This window comes from Suricata suricatta, chromosome 5 (assembly GCF_006229205.1).
Source record: "Suricata suricatta isolate VVHF042 chromosome 5, meerkat_22Aug2017_6uvM2_HiC, whole genome shotgun sequence".
NCBI lineage: Eukaryota > Metazoa > Chordata > Mammalia > Carnivora > Herpestidae > Suricata > Suricata suricatta.
In genome coordinates this window covers 2,789,857-2,810,921 of record NC_043704.1, presented here as the reverse complement: position 1 = coordinate 2,810,921, position 21,065 = coordinate 2,789,857, and the positions used below count along the sequence as shown (strand labels likewise).

Here is a 21,065-nt window from a genome sequence, read left to right as displayed (position 1 = left end):
GAGGTGGCTCCACCCTCTCCTGGCCGTGGTCTGGAAGCCCCTGGAAAACAGCATCTTAGACAGTCCCCGCCCCCTCCCCCACCGCCAAAGGCAGGAGCTTTTGTGGGAGTCCAGGGTGATCCTGCCAAGGATCCCCGTGTCTCCGTCGCCCCTTCCGAGTCCTGAGTCAGGAGTACCGGGGCAGGAAGGTCCAAGACAGTGGCAGACAGAACTGTCAGGGGCAAGACAGGGACCCGACACTACCTCCTGCACTGCGGACCGCCATCGAGAGGCCTGCCCGCGCGCCACTAGGGACACCTTGCAGGCATCAGATCCCCCCACCGGCCTGCCGGCACCCCCAGAGCTCAGGGCCCCTCACCCACACCCACTGTGCGGCCAACTCCCTATGTGCCCTCCCGATGGCAGTGACAATGACTTGTGGCAAACAGTGAGCCCACACAGGTAACGGGCCAAAATCCGGGAGCCTAGGAGAGACACCACCTTGAACTTTAACACCTCCTTCAGAAACAACAGAAAGGCTGTCAGCACTCACCCTGGTGCATTGTGGGATGAAGGGAAGGCGGGCAAGTGCGCTGCAGAATCAGCTGCACGAGGGAGCACGTCCATGGCGATCAGAGATGGCCCGGCCCCTGGCAGGGCCGACCCGAAGGGTTTCCGTCCCCAAGGCATTGAGTGAAGTCTGGGGAGGTGACCGCCACTTCACTTGTTTTAATGTTTGTTTATTTTTGAGAGAGACACACACACACAGTACCAGCAGGGGAGGGGCGGAGAGAGAGGGAGGCACAGACCCACAGCCGGCACCAGGCTCTGAGCTGTGGGCACAGATCCCTACAAGGGGCCCGAACCCTAAGAACCGTGAGCTCACGACCTGGGCTGAAGTCGGACACTTAACTGGCTGAGCCACCTGGGCCCCCGACGTCGGGCCCCCGCTATTCGCACAGAGCCCTCTTTGGGTCCTCTGTCCCCTTCTGCCTCTCCCCCTCCCCTGCTCACGCTCTGTCTCACAGAAGTAAACAAAAAAGGAAGAATCGATGAGAACTTCCTATCAGGGGACGGATTTGGTCGTCCACGTTCCTGGGGCTCAGACCCCTAGACAAACTCGACGTGAAGAGATCCTTTGCAAGACCTACTGCAGCGAAGCCCCCCAAAGTCAAGGACAAAGAGGGAAGTCTGAAAGCAGCGAGAGAAACGAGGCCTGCAAGCAGCCAGGGGTCTCTGCAGCCCTCAGCGGCTCTGCCTGAGGACCTCCCAGGCCAGGCCAGAGAGCGCGGTGTCTCCAGAAGAAGAACCTGCGACCTTGAATACTCCGCCTGGTGGGGGGTCTTCAGAAATGAAGCAGAGATTTCAAAGGGGGGAGGTGTGACCCGCTTGCTCTCGGACACCAATGTCCACATCGGTGGGCATCCCTGTTTGAACAACCAACTCAACTCAGGGTCCTGGGACACTTACTCCCCACCCACCCAGCAGGGACCCGGCCCTCAGCTCTGCTGTCCTAGGTGGGTCTACCCCTCCCCCGCCTCAACGAGTCCGGAGGAGCTGAGTGGTCACCCTGGACCCTGGGTGCCCTGGAGGTCACCGGAGGAGCTGAGTGACAGCCAGAGCCCGGAGAGGCTGCGGGCCATGGGCCCCTCTTCCTGCTTCGGCTCCCACTTGGGCTTTCCTGGGGTGGGGACACAAGCCACCGTCCCCAGAGCACACGTGTCCCAGCTCTGCAGCCCACACGTGGCAAGGCCTGTGGCCACTTGCTCCATCCCCGTCCAGGCGTCCTACCACGGGGCCCCTGCTGGTGGGGGCCTCTGGGGTCGCTGACAGCTTCTGCTGACACCAAGCCCGCAGCTGTGCCTGACCCAGGGTCCTGGGCTCCGGGCCCCCAGCTGCCACCCGGCTTCTGACTGGCGGGTGAAGTGAGGAAAGTAAGGCCTGGCGCCGTCCTCACGGCCACCCGCCTGACCTCCCGTGCGTCCCTCACACCCTGCCAGCTCCCACCGCTGCCGTGTCCTGCTTCATACTCCGCAGTGGTCCCCCTGCCCGAGGTCACCCGCCTCTCGCATGTGAGCTATCCCTCCCACCAGAATACCCCTCTCTACCCCCACACCAGGACGAGGCCAGCCATAGAGAACACCCACGAGAGAGCGTTCTCGGATAAATGTCTGGACAAGGAAACAGACGTGCCAAGGCCCTGGGGTGGGGATGAGCTGGGCCCCAGAAAGGGTGGAGGAGGGAGGAGCCCATGGGGCTGCAGCAGAAGGGGCAGGCCAGACCTCAAGGCTGGGCTGTACTGGGAGCTCTGGGGAGCTCTGAGTGCTCCCCAGCGGCAGGAGCATGCTGTCCACTTCTGGGGGCCATTCCTCCTGCGGGCGTCTCCCTCCGGCCAGCGTGACAGACACTTCAGGCACCAGAAGTGCGGGGGCACGGAACCCCCAGAGCAACCACACCCCCTGGAGAGCACGTCGAAACTCCACAAACATGGGTTTTATTCCAGCACAGGTTGCTCTGTGTTCCAGGACGCCAGGCCCTGTCTGCGAGCCGGGTAGGGCGACGCCTGGACCCTTCGGTGTCTGTGCTGTCCCTAGCAGAGCTGACGTGACCAGTTTCCAGGGCTGGGGAGCGGGTCCTGCTTCTCAGGCGGGTGGCCATGAGCACGAGTGGGAACTCACAGGCATCTGTTGATTCGGAGCTGGGGGCCGGTCCGCTCCCAGCCAGGGCTGCAGCTCCAGGGGCCTCCCCTCCCCCAGTGCTGCCCCGCAGACCCACGCAGGCCTGGATCAGGAGGGGAAGGTGGGCGCCTCGGCCAGCGGGCGGGACATGCTCTGGATGGCCCACTGCAGGATGCCGTCGAAGGAGTGCTGGAAGTCGAGAGCAGAGACTGGGGGACCCGCCAGAGCCCCCAGGGGACAAGTGCCCACCCCCGGGCTCCAGGGTCCCCTGGAATCATGAGCATCCTGACTGAGGCCTGAAGCACATGGGACACGGCAGGCAATGGCATCCTGCACACAGGGCACGGCCCCCACGGCTGCTGGGCCTCCTCCTTCTTCTGGGGCTTTGAGGCAGGGCCAGTCTTTCCATCACCTCCTCCCACAGGACGGAGGGGGCGGGGGGAGGCCCAACACTCCAGCATATGAGGTGACTGCCCCCTTTCTCTCACGGTATCGGGCGACTGCTCCGCCAGAGCCACAGGACCACATCCAGTGGCCGGGCCACCCCTAAGGACTCCGGTGTGTCTGGGGCCCACCCGTGCCCAGCCCACCACACCGGGCAGGGCCCTACAGCCCAAGGAGAAAATAGGCGGGCCACCTCGGTGTGGGAATGGCTGGAGGAGTCAGACCTCCCGCCAACAGAAGACAGAACCCCAAAAAGCCCCATTTTCTTCACCGATTACAACTGCTCATTGTAGGGTGGAGAGGCCTGGGCTGAGAGGGGGCGGGGAGAGGTCCGCTGAAGGCAGAGGTTCTGGGGGTGCCCACCCCTCCCCCAGGGGGAAGTCATGGCATCAGAGTGAGGCTTTGGGGTGCTGGTGCTGAGGTCCTGCATCGCCGGCCCCCGGGGACCGGGGACTCTGGAGCAGGCTAGGAGCCGGAAGGGCACAGGGGCCCCTTTCGCCCCTTTGTGTCCTACGGACTCCCGTGCGTGCATGTGCATGGGGGGCCAGCGCCTGAAGCAACATGGATCTCTGGTGCTGGTACTCCCAGCAGGGGCTCCCAGGCCCTCCGGGTGCTGGCTGCTTCCCCGGAGGGGGGGGGGGGGAGCAGTGGAGGGGGAGCCCCAGCCAGGTGATGCGTTACCTCGCTTAGGAGGGACTCCAGGTCATCCCTGTGCACAACCGGCTCGTGACCCGCAGAACTGTCCCCTGCCTGCAGCCCAGGAAAGAGAGGTCAGCCCAGCGTCTGCACCCCTGCTAGGGACAGCAGATGCGAAGCAGGACACCCTGCAGAGGCAATAGGGGCCGGGAGGCAGTGGCTAATGCCAGGGCAGGGGGGATGCTGCCCCAAGCAGGGCCCTGGGAACTGAATTCTAACCCCTGCCTCCTGCCAGGGTGGTGGGCACAGGCAGGGTGGGCACGAGTGAGATTGGGGCTGCCTGCTGGGGCCCTGGCACCTCGGGAAGCTGGCTGCCCACGGCCCCCAGGCCTGCCTGCCTCTACATGCTACATGCAACCTCCTGGGGAGAGCCAGGTGACTCAGAGAACCTGCTAGAAGGGACCCATCATGGATGGGGAGACTGAGGCCCGAAGAGGAAAGCGTCTGCTGTGATGCCAACCATTCACCCATCCAAGAGCATTGACAGGGTCCACCGTGCCCCAGCTCCTCCGGGCCCCATAAGGGGCCAGAGCAGGGCAGTGGGCTGTTTCCGAACAGGCTGGGAGGGAGAGGCGGCCATGCTAGGTGGACCCTCAAGAGACTGACAGATTTTGGCTCAAAACAGCCAAATTGGAGCTCACAAACACAGGCCCTGCGAGGGAACACCAGCCCCACGATCGAGAGGAGCCCCGCCTCCGGGATGGAGGGGGGCCTGTGGGAAAACAGTCGGGGCCACACCCACATCCTCAGAACCGCCCGGGAAGGAAGGGTGAGGGGAGAGGCTAAGGGACCCAGACCTTTTAAAACAGTTACATTTTATATCACAATGACAAGGTGACTTTGCTAAGAGGAAAGAACCCCGGTGTCAGTGAAGAAGCATGTTCTGGAGGGAAGGACCCCTGGGGGGGCACCTAGCAGGGCTGGAGCCCACCAGGTGCACGCGGGGGAGGGGGGATGGGACGCTTCCACGCGGGGCTGCGCGCACAGGTGTGGGCAGGGCAGGGGTCCCCCAGCACAGGGGCTGGCCTGGCGCCCTCACAGCGGGTTCCGGGGAGTATGCGGGGCGGCTGCGGAGAGGACGGGGCGCGGGTGGGGGAGGGCTGACCACCACCCGGGGCCCTGAGGGGTCCTGGGGGCAGCGACACGCTCAGGCAGGGCGAGGGGCGCCACCTCGAGGCTCCCGGGACACACAGGTCCCCAGGGAGCCCTGGGGCGACTGCTGCGGGGCAGGAGGGCAGACAGACGGGGACAGGCCCCTTCTCCCCAGGGCTCCCGGCTGTAGGATGGGGCTGGGGAGGGCCAGGCCCAGGGCCGCGGAGGACTGCGGGCCGGGTGCACAGCTGGGGTCCCAGGCGCTGGGGGAGGAGGGCTTAGGGGAGCCTTGGGCTCGGTCATCAGGAAAGGGACGCGCACCCCACCCCACGTGTCCCAGCCCCTGGTTTCCCTTTGTAACAGGTTCTCAGGAGGGAGTCCATGTGCAAAACACTGAACACATGGCCAAGGGCGCCTGCACATCCGCGAGCTGGACCCCGGAGTGAGCTCGCCCCCTCAGCCCGCGGGGTCCCTGCCTCCCCTGGCGGCACTGACCTTGGCAGGCCCGGGCGGCGCGCGGGCCGGGGTGGGGGCGGGCGCGCCCTCCTCGGGAGCCTGGGTGGCGTCTCCGGAGCAGGATCGGCAGCGCGGGACCGCCCTGCGCGGCGGAGGAGGGTGTCACCGCGGAGGAGGGTGTCGGGGGCGCCGGTCCCCGCAGTGTCCCTCCCCGGCCCTGTGCCCAGGACCCCGCACTCACCCGGGCCGCGCTGTGCCCCCGGGGAAGTGGCAGCGCCAGTGGAAGGCGGCGGCGCAGTGCGCGCACCGCAGCGTGTCTGCGCCTTCGCCGCACATGCCACACCGCGCACCAGCCGGGCCCTGTGAGGGGGACACAGTGGGGACTGTGGGGGGAGGGGCTCGCAAGACCCGCGCCTTCTGCCCGCACCCGGGGGCCAAGGGACACCGAGCACCTTTGCGCTGCAGTCCCGGGAGACCTTGCTCCTCCTTAGTAGACTCGGACCCTTCTAGGGCTGGTCAAGGGGACCCCAGAACATCTTCCCTTATTGTCCTGCCCCTGTGAGGGTGGCTGGGGCTCCAGGGACCAGGACGGAATTTGTCACCCCTACTGGAATCCCTCCGGAAGCCTCCCTTCCCTACCCCAGCTCTTCAGAGACCCCCATCCCTGTTCTGGGTGGGCTCCTCCCAGTGCCCAGCCCCTGTTCGGTCCTCCCCATGCCCAGTCTGGCTCCTCCTCCCTCAGCGCTGACCCCAGCCCCCCACCTGACTACCACCCCCTTTTCCCCTGCATTCCTATCCCTCCTATTTCAGCTCCATCTGGCTGTCCTGCAGGCCCTGAGCTCCCAGAAAACAGCCACCCCAACCCCAGCACCCCCTCACCTGCTGCCCCTCAGGGACCCCACACAGTAGGGGGCGCAGAGCTGAGGGGTCCAGCACCGGCAAGGGGGCTGCACAAGGTGTGGCCAGCAGGTGCTTGCAGGGGCCCGCAGCGTCTCTCCCGGCTGGGGACTCCCTGGACAGTCCCTTGGCCTCTGCTCCCACCAGCCTCAGTCCCAGGAGGACCTGGAGGCAGAGGGTCTGTGCTGGGAGAGGCTGCAGGGGGCATGCGCTTCACCACCCAGGGAGTCGGTGACCCCTGGGACCTGAGAGCCACCCCCCGGGAGCTGGCGTAGAACCCCGTGTGGGGTTGGAAAGCTTTGGGTGCAGCTCCTGCCCTGCGTCCTCAGCAAGGCCTTGACCCTTTCCCCATCTAAGGACGGGGCCTGTGGCCCTCACGCTGTCCGTGAGCGCTCGGTATACACTTGGACACATGTTGTATGGTTCCTGTCTCCGCTGCAACAAAATGCTTAAAACACTTTTAGAGAACATTAGTAGTGGTCAAAACACAGTGCCCACAGAGCCCAGGCCCCTAGTGGGGCCATTTCCCAGTGTTGGGAGCCAAGCTGATGAGGCCAGGCCAGGGCTGGGGAGTCAGGTTCCCTGGGGCCCCACCCACGGGAGCGGCCGGGAAGCTGGGCAGAGGGCCCTGCAGTGGGCCTGGGCGTACCGGGGTCTCCACGGGCGGCTCCTGGGGCGGGGGCTCCTCGGCCTGCGGCGGGACCCTCTGGGCTCCTCCCTGGAGACAACTGTAGCACCTCCAGGTCCCACTGCTCACATGTCCACATTGTCGCAGCCAGAGGCATGCCAGGGGGCAGAGGGGACAGTAGGCTCCCAGACGCCCAGGGCAGGGGAGGCCTGAGGGCTCCTCCAAGTCACACCTTTCCTTTTACAGATGGGGACACCGAGGCCCAGGCAGGCCAGCGGGCAGAGCCACGTTGGGAGGGCTGCCCTCACCAGTGAGCAGGAGAGACCAGGAGGCCAGGAAATTGACCCCCAGGGTTGGCCGTTGCCATCATGGTCAGTGTCCCCTCTGCAGAGCCCCAGGGATCTGACACCTGCTAAACACCCAGAGCCCCATGCGTGGCTTTTAGGGGCCTTGCCCTCCAGATGGGACCTTTCTGAACTGAGGTGTTATTACCCCCCAGACCTACCCGTTTTCATAAGGGGAACAATGCCTAGCAGGAGGGGACACGGTCAAGGGCAGGAAAGAAGAGCAGATGACAACCTCACCCCTGAAGGTGAATGATGACCTTGGCTAAACCTCCTCATTTTAGTGACCAGCATCTAGGGCTCAGAGGCAAGTGACCTGGTCAAGGTCACTCAGGGAGCAGGGGCAGGGCCAGGGCTAGAAGGCGGGTCCCGTCTCCCACCCAAGCTCTTCCCCACCAGATGTGGTCCCCCGTGTTCAGTAGAGGGCAGGGCTCGGTGGGCTGGGGGAAGGGAGCACCAGGAGCTAGATGTGGGAGGACTCCTGCCCTGCCCAGGAAAGGCGCCCACCCAGCGCAACTTCAAGTAAGACCAGGTTTGGAGGTGAGGGCCGGCTGCTAGCGGGAGGTTGGGCCAGGGGGTTGTGGCCCTGGGACAGGATGGCCCTTCACTGGAGGCCCTCATTCTCCTTCTGTGCCCCCTGGGGCCTGCCAGCTGGGCTGGGAGCACCCATGCCCCAGCCCCACCACCCAGTGACCTGAAGAGAGGCGTCCCTCCCAGGGGGGCCCCACCTCCCATCAAGAACGGAGACACTTCCGGGCAGCCTCCGGCTCGGGGTCAGTCGGGCAGGAGGGGCCATGGAGCCGGCTGGGGCTCACCTGGGAATCTCCCGCAGCGGCGGAGACAGGCAGGCCAGGTGGAAGGCCCGGGGACAGCCGTCACAGCAGATGAGCTCCCCGCCGTCCTGGCACACGGCACACTCATCCTCATTCTTCTGACACGGGCAAGACACACGCATCCGCTGGGAGGTCGGGGCCGCCACGGCCCCCTCCCCTCTCCCAGAGGCACCCAGGGGCACCCAGGTCCCCTGCCTGCCCCCAGCCCTCCCCCATGGTACCCTGCATCTCGGAGACCCCGGTCCCCAGCACAGACCCCTGGGCCAGGCCATCCTTCTTGGGGATATGAAGCCTGCAGAAAGCCCGGGTTCCCAGGGGGGCCTGAGACCCCTGCGGCCCCTTCCCCGCGCGCCCACCCCCGTGCCAGCCCTTCCTCACAGCGCAGTGGAGCCGGGGCCGTGGTGTGGCCATCAGCCCGAGGCCCCCGCCATCCCCCGCGCCTGGAGCCTGGACCCCGCCTGTGCCCCTGCCTGAATGGCACCTCGGTGCCCTCCAGGTGGCCTCCTCCCAGAAGCCCGCCAGGCCAGGCAGCCCTGCGCAGCAAGGGGCTCGCTCATCGTAATGACCCCCTGATCCCGCCAGCCAGGGAGCTCCTGGGGTGGGGTGGCGGGCAGGCAGGAGAGCCCGGGGCCCAGCAGCGCCTGGCCTGGGCCAGTGGCGGTCAGATCTGTGGCGGGCTCTGCCCTGTGCGGGGAGCCCCAGGACGTGTTCGGGGGCTCGGGGGCTGACTCCCTGCAGGGGCCCCCTGCCTGCCCACTGGCCCGAGGCTGTGAGGCCAAGGGCGAGGGCACCCAGCTCAGCTCTGCGCTTTTGAACGCCTGGCAGGACTCACTTTCTCTGACTTATTTGAACACAAGTTGTGTGTTAGCAGGAAAATATTATTTAAAAAGAAAGCTCGACCCTGTGAACAGCAGCTTCGGCCTCTGCCCTCGTCACCCAAGGGGCTGCCCTGGACAAGCAGCAAAGCGGCAGAAGGACCCTCCCCTGCGGACACAGGAGAGGAGGGAGCCCCACTGTGGCCCGCGTTACCTGGTGGAGCTGGGGCTCGCTGGGGAGAGCGGGCGGGGCCTGCACCTTGCCCTGGTGGCCTGCTCTCAGGGGGTCACCTCCACCCTGCTAGGGAGAAGGGGAGGGTCACCAGAGTGGGGAGTGCCCTCTGGGCGGGCCCAGCCCCGCTGAGCTCTGAGTTCGGGGAGGGGTGTGGCAGGCAGGGCTTACAGGGGCAGGAGCCTGGGTCCCCTTGGCTCGGACCAGGGTCTTCAGGCCACCGCTGCGCGTCTTGTTCTTCCCCCCACTGGGGTCTTCGAACTTGTTAGGAGTAAAAAACTCCCCCCCAACCTGGATGCACTTCTTGGAGCCGCCTGGGAGGAGAGGCTGGTTGGCCCCTGCTCCGCCCTCACACTGGCCTGGGAGGCCCAGGAAGGGGGGGGGGAAGGCGGGCGCAGAGGGGCGGCGTAGAGGGATGGGGAGCTCTGTAGCAGGCTGCCTCCTCCCTCCCACCCCTTGCCGGCAGGGACCAGGGTCCTGGACACAGCAGGGGTTCTCTGCAAGGGGTGGTGAGGGGGGTGCTGAACTGGGTGAACGGGCCACCAGAGTGTGGCTTACGTGGAAGCAGGGTCTCTATCGGTGGGATTAGGTCAGATGGGCTCCCAAGGGACACTGAGTCCAGAGACCGCATGTCCTCAAGCAGAGCAAAGAGGATGCAGACAGATACAGGAGGAGACCCTGAGATTTGGGGGGCAGCGGCTGTGGTGATGGGGCCTGCGAGGGGGTGGAGGCAGGAAGGACCCTGCCCCGGAGCCTCTGGAGGGAGCATTGCTCCGCCATATCTGCATTTTGGAACTCCTGGTGTTTTAAGTGGCCTGGTTCCTGGTCATTTGTTATAAGTGCTTCGGGGTCCTCGGGGCCCTCCCTGGGGGATGAGACCAGGCCCCGCATTGGCTCCCAGGGGCCAGCTAGCCAGTGTCCACAGGAGGGAGGGCAAGGAGGCGGTGTGGGGGTGGGGCAGGTGCCGGAGAACTTCCTGGAAGGGGGATGAGCCCAAGACCCTGAGGGGCCCATCCGAGTGGGCAATGTGACCCAGAAGTGGCCCTGGACACCCGACCTCCCTGGAGCCCAGGAGCCCCCACCCTGCAGGATGGATGCCCTCGGTGCCTGCCCCCTTCCTCGTGGCCAGCTGCCGAGGACGCACGTGCACCGCGTGGACGGGCCTGCGTCCCCCTCGCCACGCCGTCTACCTGACTCAAACACCTGCTGGATGAGGATCCCCTCCACTGCCCCGCGGGCTCCGGGGACATCTCCAGATGTCACGGCCACGGCTCTCTGGACAGAAGTGGACATGGACTGAATTCCTGGGAAGGGGGCAGGGCACGGGGGTGGTCATAGATTGGAAGGATGGCCCCTGAGCACCTCCTCCCTGCCAGCAGCAGGGAGCGTGAGGTGCCTAGGCTGCAGAATCAGTCTCTCCTTCTGTCCAGGGCCACCCCTCCCCGGACAGACAGACAGACAGACAGCCTGGGTGACTGCAGAATCAGGCCATGAGGGGAAGTCATGCTGTGTGGTATGTTAGGGGTGTGGGGGGGGTGTGTGTGTGTGGTGTGTGAGACAACTGAACACCACAGGCAGGACTAGACAAGGACCCAGGACATGGCCCTGGGCTGTGCTGGGAGGGAGGCCAAGTCCCCAGCGCTTGTCCTCAGGTCAGGTGACCATAGGAGGTCTGCGGGGGGGGGCGCCTTGGGGCAAGGAGGGGACAGAGAGGGACCAGGCTTCATGCAGCCCAGGGACCAGGAAGGATTCTCTGTAGGGACGGGGACCCCGACACGGGCACAGGTGGGGGAACCCGAGGCGTCCCCTCTCTCCCCAGTGTGGCTGTGCAGCCGAGCCTTTGGGGGGACACGTCAGGCCTGTGCCATCCCAGTTCCCAGGACAGGCCCACCTAGGGCAGCACCCAGCCTGCCCTTGACCATGGACCCTGCCGCGGAGCAGGGAGGTGGACGGACCTGGCTCACCATTCCCCAGCGGGGGGCGCTGCGGCTCTGCGTTGTTCTCAGGCTTCTTGGAGGACTTGGCCTTCGCCTGGGCGCCTGCAGGGGGAGCCGCACCTGCCTGGCCCTCTGCTCCCCAAGGAGGTCCCAGAGGGGGAGGGGACGAAATGCCTGAGGCCAAGGGCGGCAAGAGAGAGCACATGCGGGCGGGGACTCTGGACCCCCACCAGTGGTCCCCTTGCTCTACCGGCTCTGGTGTCCCCAGCACAGAAGGAAGTACCCCCCACCTGCCACTTCCCGGGGTCCTGGGACAAAGGCGGCAAGGCTCACCTGCTAAGTTTACAGGGACATCCTCCGCAGCCCCTGCCTGGGTGGGCTCCAGGCCAAGTGAGGAGGGGGTGGGCCGGGGGTGTGGGGGGCCCCGGGGCAGTCTGTGACACCCAGCTCCGCAAACTAGGTACCTGGGCTGGGGGTGCCCCTCGGAGACAGCGGCGCAGGTGGGGTGGCCCTGAGCTCCTCCAGGGCCTTCCTCTTGGAGGGAGGTCTGGGCAGCAGGGCCGTAGGGGGCCTCCTCCCCTTCCGGGGCTGGCTGAGGTCAATGTCTGCAGGGGCGAGCAGGGCCCAGCCTCAAGGCCAGAGCGACGCCCCGCCAGGTGCTCGAGGACTCGGCCCCTGGACGCTCAGGAGCCGGGACGGTCCTGGGGGGTGTCCGGGGCTCCCTGCTCACCCCCCACCTCCCCTGTTACAGTCCAGCTGGCAGGACTCCAGCCAGGGAGGCCGAGCCCCGTGGGACCCCGGCTCCTCCCACAGCACCCCCACCTTTGGGGAAGCAGTCTAGGATGGGCTGCAGCCGGGCATATCTCTCCAGATTGTAGTCCTTAAAGAGAACCTTCCAGAAGTCCAGGATGGCAGCTGTGTCTTGGGTCAAGAGCCACGAAAGGAGCGCGTGGAAGGCCTGCGGGCAGCCTTCCTTCTCCTTTAGACGCAGGGTCTCCTGAGGCAAGAGTGGGGGCTGGGAGGCCCTGCTTCCTGCCCCCCACCACGGCCCCCCACCTCCCGACACCCCCCTGTCGTTCTAGAGGGCAGAACGCCGTCCCAGAGGTGCTGCAGGTGACCGGGCACTGCGGCCATGCCCTAGGGCGGCAGTGGGCGTGAGGATGCCTGGGGTGCTGGGGGGCGAGAAGGTCCCCCTGGAACTCATCTTAGGGGAGCACCCCTAGCTTTGAGGGCAGCCTGAGGACCGCTTGGCAGGGGCACTGCAGAGGCACAGGGATTCGCCCTGGAGACCCTGCCCCTCCCCCTCCCCACAAGCAGCCCCACCCCCGTGTACCCCCTCCCTTCCCCCACTCATGGGCGGGGCAGGTCCATCTCCAGCTCATCTTCCCAGACCTGGCCCCTGGCTCGAGGGCAAGGCTTGGGGAAGGCTGGGGGGGCCCTGGGGGTCCAGGTTGGGGCCCACCTGGAACTTGTCCTCGGGGACCACGTCGTGGTCGGCCAGCGCGTGCAGCAGCGGGAAGGCGCTGTCCACAGCCATGGCGATCTCAGTGCGGTGCAGCCTCAGTAGGCGACGCAGCACCGTGTCCCCACCTGCCCGGGCCTCACCCACCGTGGCGGGGGCCCCCTCTCCCCGCCTGGGGTCGCGCGGCCTTGGGGTACCACTGGACTTGTGGGGTGTCTGGGCCATCCTGCCTCCCGGCCCTCGCGGCCCCTGCCCTGCTGGGCTCTCGGGTGGGCACACCTGGTCGTGGGACCTGGGCAGCCACCTCTGCAGGCCAGGGCCCGTCTATTATACTAGGGTCCCAGGGACAGAGTGAAGGCTGTGTCTCCCCAGAGCCAATCAGGGCCAGAGGGAGGGGCAGGAATGGAAACTTCCCTGCGATCCTGGAAAGTGAAGGCCCCATCCACTCCCCTGCACACCTCCGCCGGGCTGCTGGCTGCCCTTCCTCCGTTAAGGAAGCTTCCAGACCAGGGCCCGACCCCTCTGTGATGCAGCTGGGAGGGCTGTCAGCTCCCCAAGTGTGGTTCTGTCAGAATGAGAGACAGCAGGACAGGTGCCCTCGGCCTCACCGGAGGCCCCGGATCTTGGGCACCAGCAGGGGCGACCCAGGTGCTCCGGTACTCAGGTGGGGACCGTGGGCGGTGGCCCAGGTGGGGAGGGGCCTTACCACCCCCACTGGCCCAGTTCAGAGCCCTGGGCCTGGGCTGTAGGAGAGTCAGAGGGAGGAGTGCCTGTCTGATGGAGGACTGGGCATGTGACGAGCATCACCTGGAGGCGGTGTGACGCTGGGCGAGTCGCTTTCCTTCTCTGAGCCTCAGCCTCTCGTCTCTAACTTGAACACATCCCCCTGGGGGACCCAGGTGCCCCCTACCCTCACCTTCCTCCAGGTGTGTAGAATAAAGCTTCGGGAAGGCAGCTGACCCTGTGGACTGAGGGGCCTGCACACGGGCCACAGGCCCTCCTGACCTTGTCCCGCTCGCAGCCCTGGGGGGGGAGGGGAGCAGAGCCCCAGGACCTGGCTAGGGCTGGGGACAGAGGCTGGGGGACGAGGTCCCAGAGGGCGTTGCAGCAGAGAGGGGGGCCACATCCCAGGCCATGGCGGGCAAGGGCCGGGCACTGAGGTCTGCAAGATGGCCTCCCATGGTGGCCCAGCGGGGCCGGGTGGGGGTGGTGGAGGGGCAAGGCCGTCCCCGAGGAAGAAGAGCCAGGTCAGGCTCGGTTGGGGCCGGAGGTGAGCGCCCGGCGCCAGCATGGCACTGGGCGGGGAGGGGCCAGGATTTCTCTGCTGACGTGGGAGTTCAGGGTGAGGGGCTGACACAGGGGTCCTGTCTCGCTTTGTCCCCTCTCCTGGCCGGGGGCCCTGGAATTCAGTCCGAGATGAGCTGAGGGTGTCCAGGGCGGCCGGTGCGAGCCTGGGCTCTGGGGCCGCGGGAGTGGCGGGCCTGCTGGGGGTCGTCACCTCAGACAGCGGGGCCCTGTGCAGACCTCCAGGGCGGTGAGGGTCAGAACAGGCCGGCGCTGCTGCGGAGTGGGCTGGGGCCCCCGGCTTGGGAGCAGGGCCCTTGGGGCCCCGAGCTCACGGGCTGCGGTGCTGTGGGTGGTGGCCGTGGAGGCGTGAGACGTGGCACGGAGCCCTCCTGTCCGGCTCTATGCCACCCCCAGACACTTAGAGTGGACGCCCCTTCGGGCCCATGCCGGGGCTGCCTTCTCAGAGGGCACGGGCTCCCCCCAGCCCGGGCCTGGCGGCCGCCTCCTGACCTTTCCCACACCCCCTCCTGCACGTACATCGACTGCAGCGCCTGAAGGGAAGCAGAAGCCAAGGTCAGTCCTGAACCCAGCGTCCTCGCTCGTGGGGGTCCTGGTGCCTGCTGGGCCTCAAGAGGCACACAGGCTCTCCAGGGCTCCAGGGACCGGCGGCTCAGCACCCCTCTGCTTTTGGCCAGGCCGCGCCCCAATGCCACTCCACGCTCGGCAGAGTTTTCCCCGCTGGCTGAGTGACCAAGGGACACTTTAACCAGGAGACAACAGTCCGGGGGACTAGAAACAGCCAAGAAGATCAAGGTCGTCACTTCACTTTTCTGGAGCCACGAAAGCCTGCAGGTGCACCTGTGTCCGCAGCTGGGCCTGGCTCCACAAAGAGGCTCCTTGGAGAATTCTGGACTTTCCACCGGGGAGGGGGGTGGATCCCCGGCAGCCCCTTCCCGCAGGTGACCTGGAGCCACCGGGCATGGTGGGGCGGCCCGAGAGACCCACGGAGGGGCCGGGGCGAGGGGCCGGGGCAAGGGGCCCAGCCCGGCGTTCAGCTGCTCACTGCTCTCGTGGGGCTGAGCCTCACCCCATCCTTCCTCAGGCCGTGGGCACAGCGACAGGCCTGCCCCTTGAGGGGCCATCTCCGCCTCCATCCTCACCTGCGAGGGACCTCCTCCCCAGCACGGTTATTTCACGTCTCGGTCACGGCTGGCCCAGCCCGCCCCACGCCCTGTCCGGAGTACCTGCAATTACACTCAGTCTCAGAACTGCCCTGTGGGTCAGCGTTATTATCCCCGTTCTACAGATGAGGAGGCTGAGGATCAGAGAGGCTAAGGAGCTTGACCAAAGTCACACAGCAAGTCAACAGCCTTGGACGCAGAGTGTCCGGGCCCCTGCCCTCAGCACACAGGACACTCCTCATATGTCCAGGCATGTTGGGGATGCCATCTGCCAAGAGGGGAAGGGCTTCCCGTGTGAAGTGCCCAGAGGTCGGAGTTGTGCAAGGTCCCTGTGGCCGGGTAGAATGGGCTCTGGAGTGGCTGCTCCTGGGCCGCCTGGCCTGAGCTCCCTCAAGGAAGCCCAGACACCGTGATCTTCTCTCCCTGACGCAGAGGGACGCATCGTTCCAAGTGGGGCCCCAGAAAGGGCTGAGCTCCCAGCGGAAGGACGCAAGGAGTCCTTCAGGAGCCTTGGAGCAGCAGCCTAGGCCCAGGCTCAGACACTACGGCAGGAGCGGCCCTGGGCCCTGACCCTGGGGACTCCCGGCTGGTGGGGTATCGGGACAGGTTCAGGCTCCTGGTGACACTTGGCTTCTCGGCCATCATCCAGCTGTGTGACCATTCTGGGCCTCAGCTTGCCCATGGAAGTTGCTCAAGATCATTAGGGGAATGCAAATTAACGCCAAAGAGGTACCACCGCACACCATGAGGATGGCCACTGTCAGAAGACAGAAGAGAGAGTGCTGACGAAGACCTGCAGAGCCCAGTGGTGCCTCCGCTGAGGAACACGCGTGTGGTCCCTCAGGAGGCTTCTTAATAACTTAAGTCTTCTTTTAAGGCTTTATTTTATATTTAAGTATTTTTTTTTTATTTTGAGAGTGAGAGAGAGAATGCAGGGCTTGAACCCACGAACCGAGAGATCAGGATCTGAGCCACCCTGGCGCCCCTTAAGATTGTATTTTGAAGTGATCTCCATGCCCAATTAGAGACTCGAACCCTCAACCATGAGATCAAGTGTTGCACGCTCCACTGACTGAGCCGGCCAAGCCCCCCAATATGCTGAATTCTTCACTGAGAATTACCACATGACCCAGCCGGTCCACTCCCACATACACCCCAACAGCTGAAAGGAGTTGTTCAAACAAAAACGTGGACCCACGTGCTCACGGCGGCACCACGCGCCCCGGCGGAAGGGCGGACTCACCCAGACTTCCATCCACAGAAGAACGAATCCCTCAAATGTGGTGTCTCCACAGCAGAAACATCCAGCCCCGAGGAAAGAGGAAATACCGACACCCGCTACAAAGCGGACACCCGTCACACACGTGACGCTCAGTGACATCCGCCAGACGTAAAAGGCCACTTACTGTGTGACTCCATTTACACGCAATACCCCCAACAAGCAAATCCGTGGAGGGGATTGGGCCGCGGGGAGCGGGGGGAATGCCTGCTGCCGGGTGTGGAGGTACCGTCTGGAGGGAGGGGAGAGTTCTGGAAATAGACATCAACGGTTGCACAACGTTACAATATACTAATCATTGTGTTGCATTATCAACATCCATAAAAATGGTAAGTTTTATGTGTATCTTACTACAAATAAAAATTCTAAAACTCAGTCGGGCGTGTGTGTGTGGGTTCATCTCTGGGGTCTCCGCTCTGTTCCGTTGATCTGTGTGTCTCTTCCTCCACCACTACCACACAGTCATGACTACCGTAACTAGATCATAAATCCAGCGGGCCACCTCCTCCCATTTGATTCTTGGCTTTCAAAAGTGTTTCCGTTTCTTTGATTTTCCGTGTAAATTTTAGATCTTTCCAGGGTTTTGCTGAGAATTGCATTAAACCATTATATCAGTTTGAAAAACCAGGGCAAAAAGGGGGCATCCGTGTGGTTCAGTCGGTTGAGCATCCAACTTCAGCTCAGGTCATGGTCTCGCGGTTCGTGGGTTCGAGCCCCACCTTGGGCTCTGTGCTGACAGCTCAGAGCCTGGAGCCCGTTTTCGATTCTGTGTCTCCCTCTCTCTCTGCACCCCCCCAAACTCAAACTCACACTCGGTCTCTCTCTCAAAAATAAATAAATGTTAGGAAATTTAAAAAACTCTATGTATCAATTTGAGGGAAATAGATGTTGGGTATTGAAATCCATGAACATGATATGTTTCTCTATTTGTTCAGAGCTTCAGTGATTTCTTTCATCAGGGTTTTGTAGTTTTCAGCAAACAAGCCTTAAACATGTTTTGTTAGACTTACACCTCAGCACTTACTTGTGAGCAAGTGTAAATAGTTTTGTGATTCTACTTCTGGTGTCCACATGTTTGTTCATTGTTAGTATACAGAAACACAAATGCTTTTTTGCATGTTCATCTTGTATCCTATAACCTTGCCCAGCTCCCTCTGTTGGTTCTAGAAGCTTTGTTTGTTTGTTTTGTTTTATTATAGAATCCCTGGGGTTTTCCACAAACAAAATCATGTCGTCCAGAAATAGAACAGTTTGGCCTCTTCCTTCCCAATCTGTATGCCTGTGAATTGCCTTGCCTACTGCACCGCCCAGGACTCCCAGCACCGTGCTGAATAAAGTGAGGAGAGAGGCACCCAGGGCTCCGTCACGTAAGCGTCTGACTCTTGATTTCAGCTCAGGTCATGATCTCACAGTGGAGGGGTTCGAATCCAGCACTGGGCTCTCTGCAGTCAGCACAGAACCCGCTTTGGATCCTCTGTCCCCTTCTCTCTGCCCTTCCCTCTGTCACTCGTGGTCTTTCTCTCTAAATAAATACGCATGAAAACAAAACAAATAAAAAAAGTGGTGAGAGTGGAAATCCTGGCCCTGTTCCTGATCTCGGGGCAAAGTCTCCAGTCTAGCACATTAAATGTGATGTTAGCGGCAGATTTTGTGTAAGTTTTCTTTACCAATTTTAGAAAGTCCCTTTCCATTCCTATATTTATGAGAGGGTTTTTTTTATCATGAATGTGTGTCAAAATTGTCAGATGCTTTTTCTGGATTGATCAATATGATCATGTGATTTTTCTTCTTTTTTTTTTTTTAGGACTTTTTTTCTTTGATGTTAATTTATTTTTTAAGAGAGGGAGAGAGAGAGAGATAAAAAGAGCATGAGTGGAGGAGGGGCAGAGAGAGAATCTAAAGCAGGTTCCAGGCTCTGAGCTGTCAGCACAGAGCCCGATGAGGGGCTTGAACTCACAAACCGTGAGATCATGACCTGAGCCGAAGTCAGACGACTGAGCCCCCCAGGTGCCCCAATGATACTTTTTCTTTAGTCCCTTAATAAGGTAGGTCACGTAGACTGATGCTTGAATACGGAGCCAGCACTGCCTTCCTGGAATGGATTCTGCTTGGTCATGGCATAGCATTCTTTTCATAGTTTGCTGAACTTGATTTGATAATATTTTCTTAAGGATTTTCATGTCTATATTCACAAGGTGTACTGGCCTACAGTTTTTGGTTGGTTTGTGTCTTTGTTTTTACTGTCTTTGGTTTTGGTATCAGAGTTATATTAGCTTCATAAAATGAATCAGGCCATATTCTCTCCTTTTATTTTCTGGAAGAGATTGTGTTGAAATGATGGTAATTCTTTTTTAAATGTTTGAAAGAATTCCCCAGTGAGACCATCTGAGCCTGGAGAATTCTTGTTCGGGAGCTTTAAAATTAAGAATTTAATTTCCTTAGGAGGTACGGGCTTTTCAACGTCCCTCTTTTACAGGTTAATTGTGGCAGTGTGTGCGTTTCAAGGAGTTGGTTTGTTTCAGTTAAATTGTCAGATTCACGAGGGCAGAGATGTTCACGGTTCCTTCTTATCCCTGTGATGTCCTCAGGGCCGAAGTGATGCCGCTGTGTCAGTTTCAATATTGGTCATTTGTGTCTTCTCCCCCGTTTTCTTTTTGAAAAAAATTTTTTAATGTTTATTTATTTTTGAGAGACAGACAGACAGACAGACAGACTGCGAGTGGGGGAGGGGCAGAGAGACAGCGAGACAGAACCCCAAGCAGGTTCCATGCTGCCAGCACAGAGCCCGACTCAGGGCTCGAACCCGGGAACCGTGAGCTCATGACCTGAGCCAAAGTCAACGCTCAAAGACTGAGCCACCCAGGTGCCCCCTCTCCCTTCTCTCTTTGTCAGTCTTGCTAGATGTGTGCTGATGTTTCAAAAAATTTCTCAAAGAATCAGCTCTGTTTCATTGATTATCTCTAGTATTTTCTGTTTTCACTGTTATTGATATTCACTTATTTTTACTATTCCTTTTCTTCTGCTTGGTTTGGGTTTGTTTTTCTCTTTTTCTTCTTAATTTGAGAGAGCGAGAGAGAACAGGAGTGTGGGAGAGAGAGAGAGAGGGAGAAGGGGAGACTGAGAGGGGGAAGGGGGGGAGAGAGAGAGAATCTTAAACAGGCTCCACACTGGGCACAGAGCCGGGTGGAGGGCTTGAACTCACAGCCCTGGGATCATGACTTGAACAGAAATCAGAGTTGGGCATGCCACTAACCTAGCCACCCAGGCGCCACTGCTCTTTCTCTGCTGGGTCCGTGATGTGGGAGCACAGGTTCCTGGTGGAGACGTCTCCTCTCTCCAAGGTCTGGTCAGTGCTGTGACATTCCCTGAGCTCGACTTTGCCCGCATCTCACAGCACCGGGTGTGTTGCTGCCTTCATTTCCATACGGTTCAGCGTGATCCTCGTTAACCCATGGAGTATTTAGAAGGGTGGTGTTCAGTTTTCATGTGGTTGGAGACTTTTCCGTTACCCGTCTGCTATCAGTTCTGAGTTTGACTCCAACGTGATCAGAAAACACTGCCCTTAAGCTGGCTGGGGTTTGTTTTATGGCCCAGGATGCGGTCCACGCCGGCGCACAGCCGTGGACACGGAGCAGAAAGCGTGTGCGCTGCTGTTGGGCGTTGATCCTGTGCGGGTTGTCAGCCGGGAGCCGGAGGGTTTCTCTGCGCATGTGCGTCCGCAGGTGCCGCGGGGATGTGCCTGTCCTCCTTCCGGTTCTGGCAGCGGCGCGACCGACGGTTTTCGCTCCGTTGTTCGTGGCACACATCGTGTAGTAACCCAGTAGCTCGGTCACTGATTCCCGGTAAAAGGGTCAGTTTTCATTGTTCCGGTCCTTTGCTCTGCTCTGAACTGCGCTTTCTCTGCTATCAAGAGAGCCATGCTCGCTCCTTCTGATCCAGGTTTGCTGATCCTTCTTTTCCATCCATCCTGCTCCTTCCCATCTACCACTTCCCATCGTGATCGTTGACGTGAAGTCCGTGGAGGCAGCATGTAGCTGGTCATTTCAAAACATCTGCTCTGCCAAACCGGGCTTTCAACTGGAATACTTAGAAAATCTACATTTAATGGAATTATTGTTGTGGTAGGACTTAAATCCAACATTTTACTTTTGTTTTCTGTTCCTTCTCTCTGCTTTTCATTTCACTGTTTGCTTTCTCCTCCTGCCTTCCCGGGGGCTACCTGAACTGTTTGCAGAGTCCCACTGTGAACTGTCTACGGTATCTTTTCGTCCAGATTGTTAATGGTTGCTCCAGGTAGGATATTGTCTCTACCTAAATGATCACAGTCTATCGGTGTCAACATTTGAACACTGAGTGAGGTGTAGAAACCTCATGTCACTTTACATTCTTTTAGCATCCCCTTTTATAATATAATTTACTTGGGGCGCCTGGTTGGCTTAGTTGGCTAAGGGTCTGACTCAGGACATGATTTCATGGTTCGTGGGTTCGAGCCCCGCGTCGGGCTCTGTGCTGACAGCTCGCTCAGAGCCTGGAGTCTGCTTCGGATTCTGTGTCTCCCTCTCTCTCTGACCCTCCCCTGCTCACGAAATCTCTCTCTGTCTCTCTAAAATATATAAGAAACATAAAAAATATATAATTTTCTTAAATATTTATTCAAGGTACATTAAAACCACAACAGACAGTGTGATGAGTTTTGCTTCCACTGTCAAACATACATCTATGAAGCTCGAAAGAAGAACAAGGTATGTGCCCACATTTTTACTGTCCGTCTTTCTCTTTCCTTCTTAACGGTCCAGAATTCCTTCTTGAGTCATCTCCTTACTGT

The 21,065-nt window shown here is 61.0% G+C and overlaps 1 protein-coding gene across 1 annotated transcript; it reads right to left on the bottom strand.

Annotated features, from left to right (window-relative positions):
• Positions 1 to 2,740: 2,740 nt before the first annotated feature.
• Positions 2,741 to 12,718, bottom strand: AIRE (autoimmune regulator). The gene is made up of 14 exons (XM_029940610.1): positions 12,494 to 12,718; positions 11,854 to 12,028; positions 11,496 to 11,636; positions 11,059 to 11,133; positions 10,285 to 10,398; positions 9,266 to 9,408; positions 9,077 to 9,160; positions 8,030 to 8,145; positions 6,892 to 6,991; positions 6,225 to 6,407; positions 5,587 to 5,705; positions 5,385 to 5,487; positions 3,783 to 3,851; positions 2,741 to 2,846 (listed from the first exon to the last, which is right to left on the bottom strand). Exons 1-14 carry the CDS (start codon positions 12,716 to 12,718, stop codon positions 2,766 to 2,768), a joined length of 1,728 nt encoding a protein of 575 aa, XP_029796470.1. The 3' UTR covers positions 2,741 to 2,765.
• Between the last annotated feature and the right edge of the window lie 8,347 nt (positions 12,719 to 21,065).

Bases quoted from the DNA above. Each gene is read 5' to 3' on its own strand.
- AIRE (XM_029940610.1), bottom strand. From the start codon at position 12,718: ATGGCCCAGACACCCCACAAGTCCAGTGGTACCCCAAGGCCGCGCGAC. The intron at 6,408-6,891 runs GTACGCCCAGGC...CTCTGCCTCCAG, and splicing joins AGCCGCCCGTGGAGACCCCG to GTCCTCCTGGGACTGAGGCT. The intron at 5,706-6,224 runs GTGAGGGGGTGC...TCCCCCTCACAG, and splicing joins GGGTCCCTGAGGGGCAGCAG to GGCCCGGCTGGTGCGCGGTG.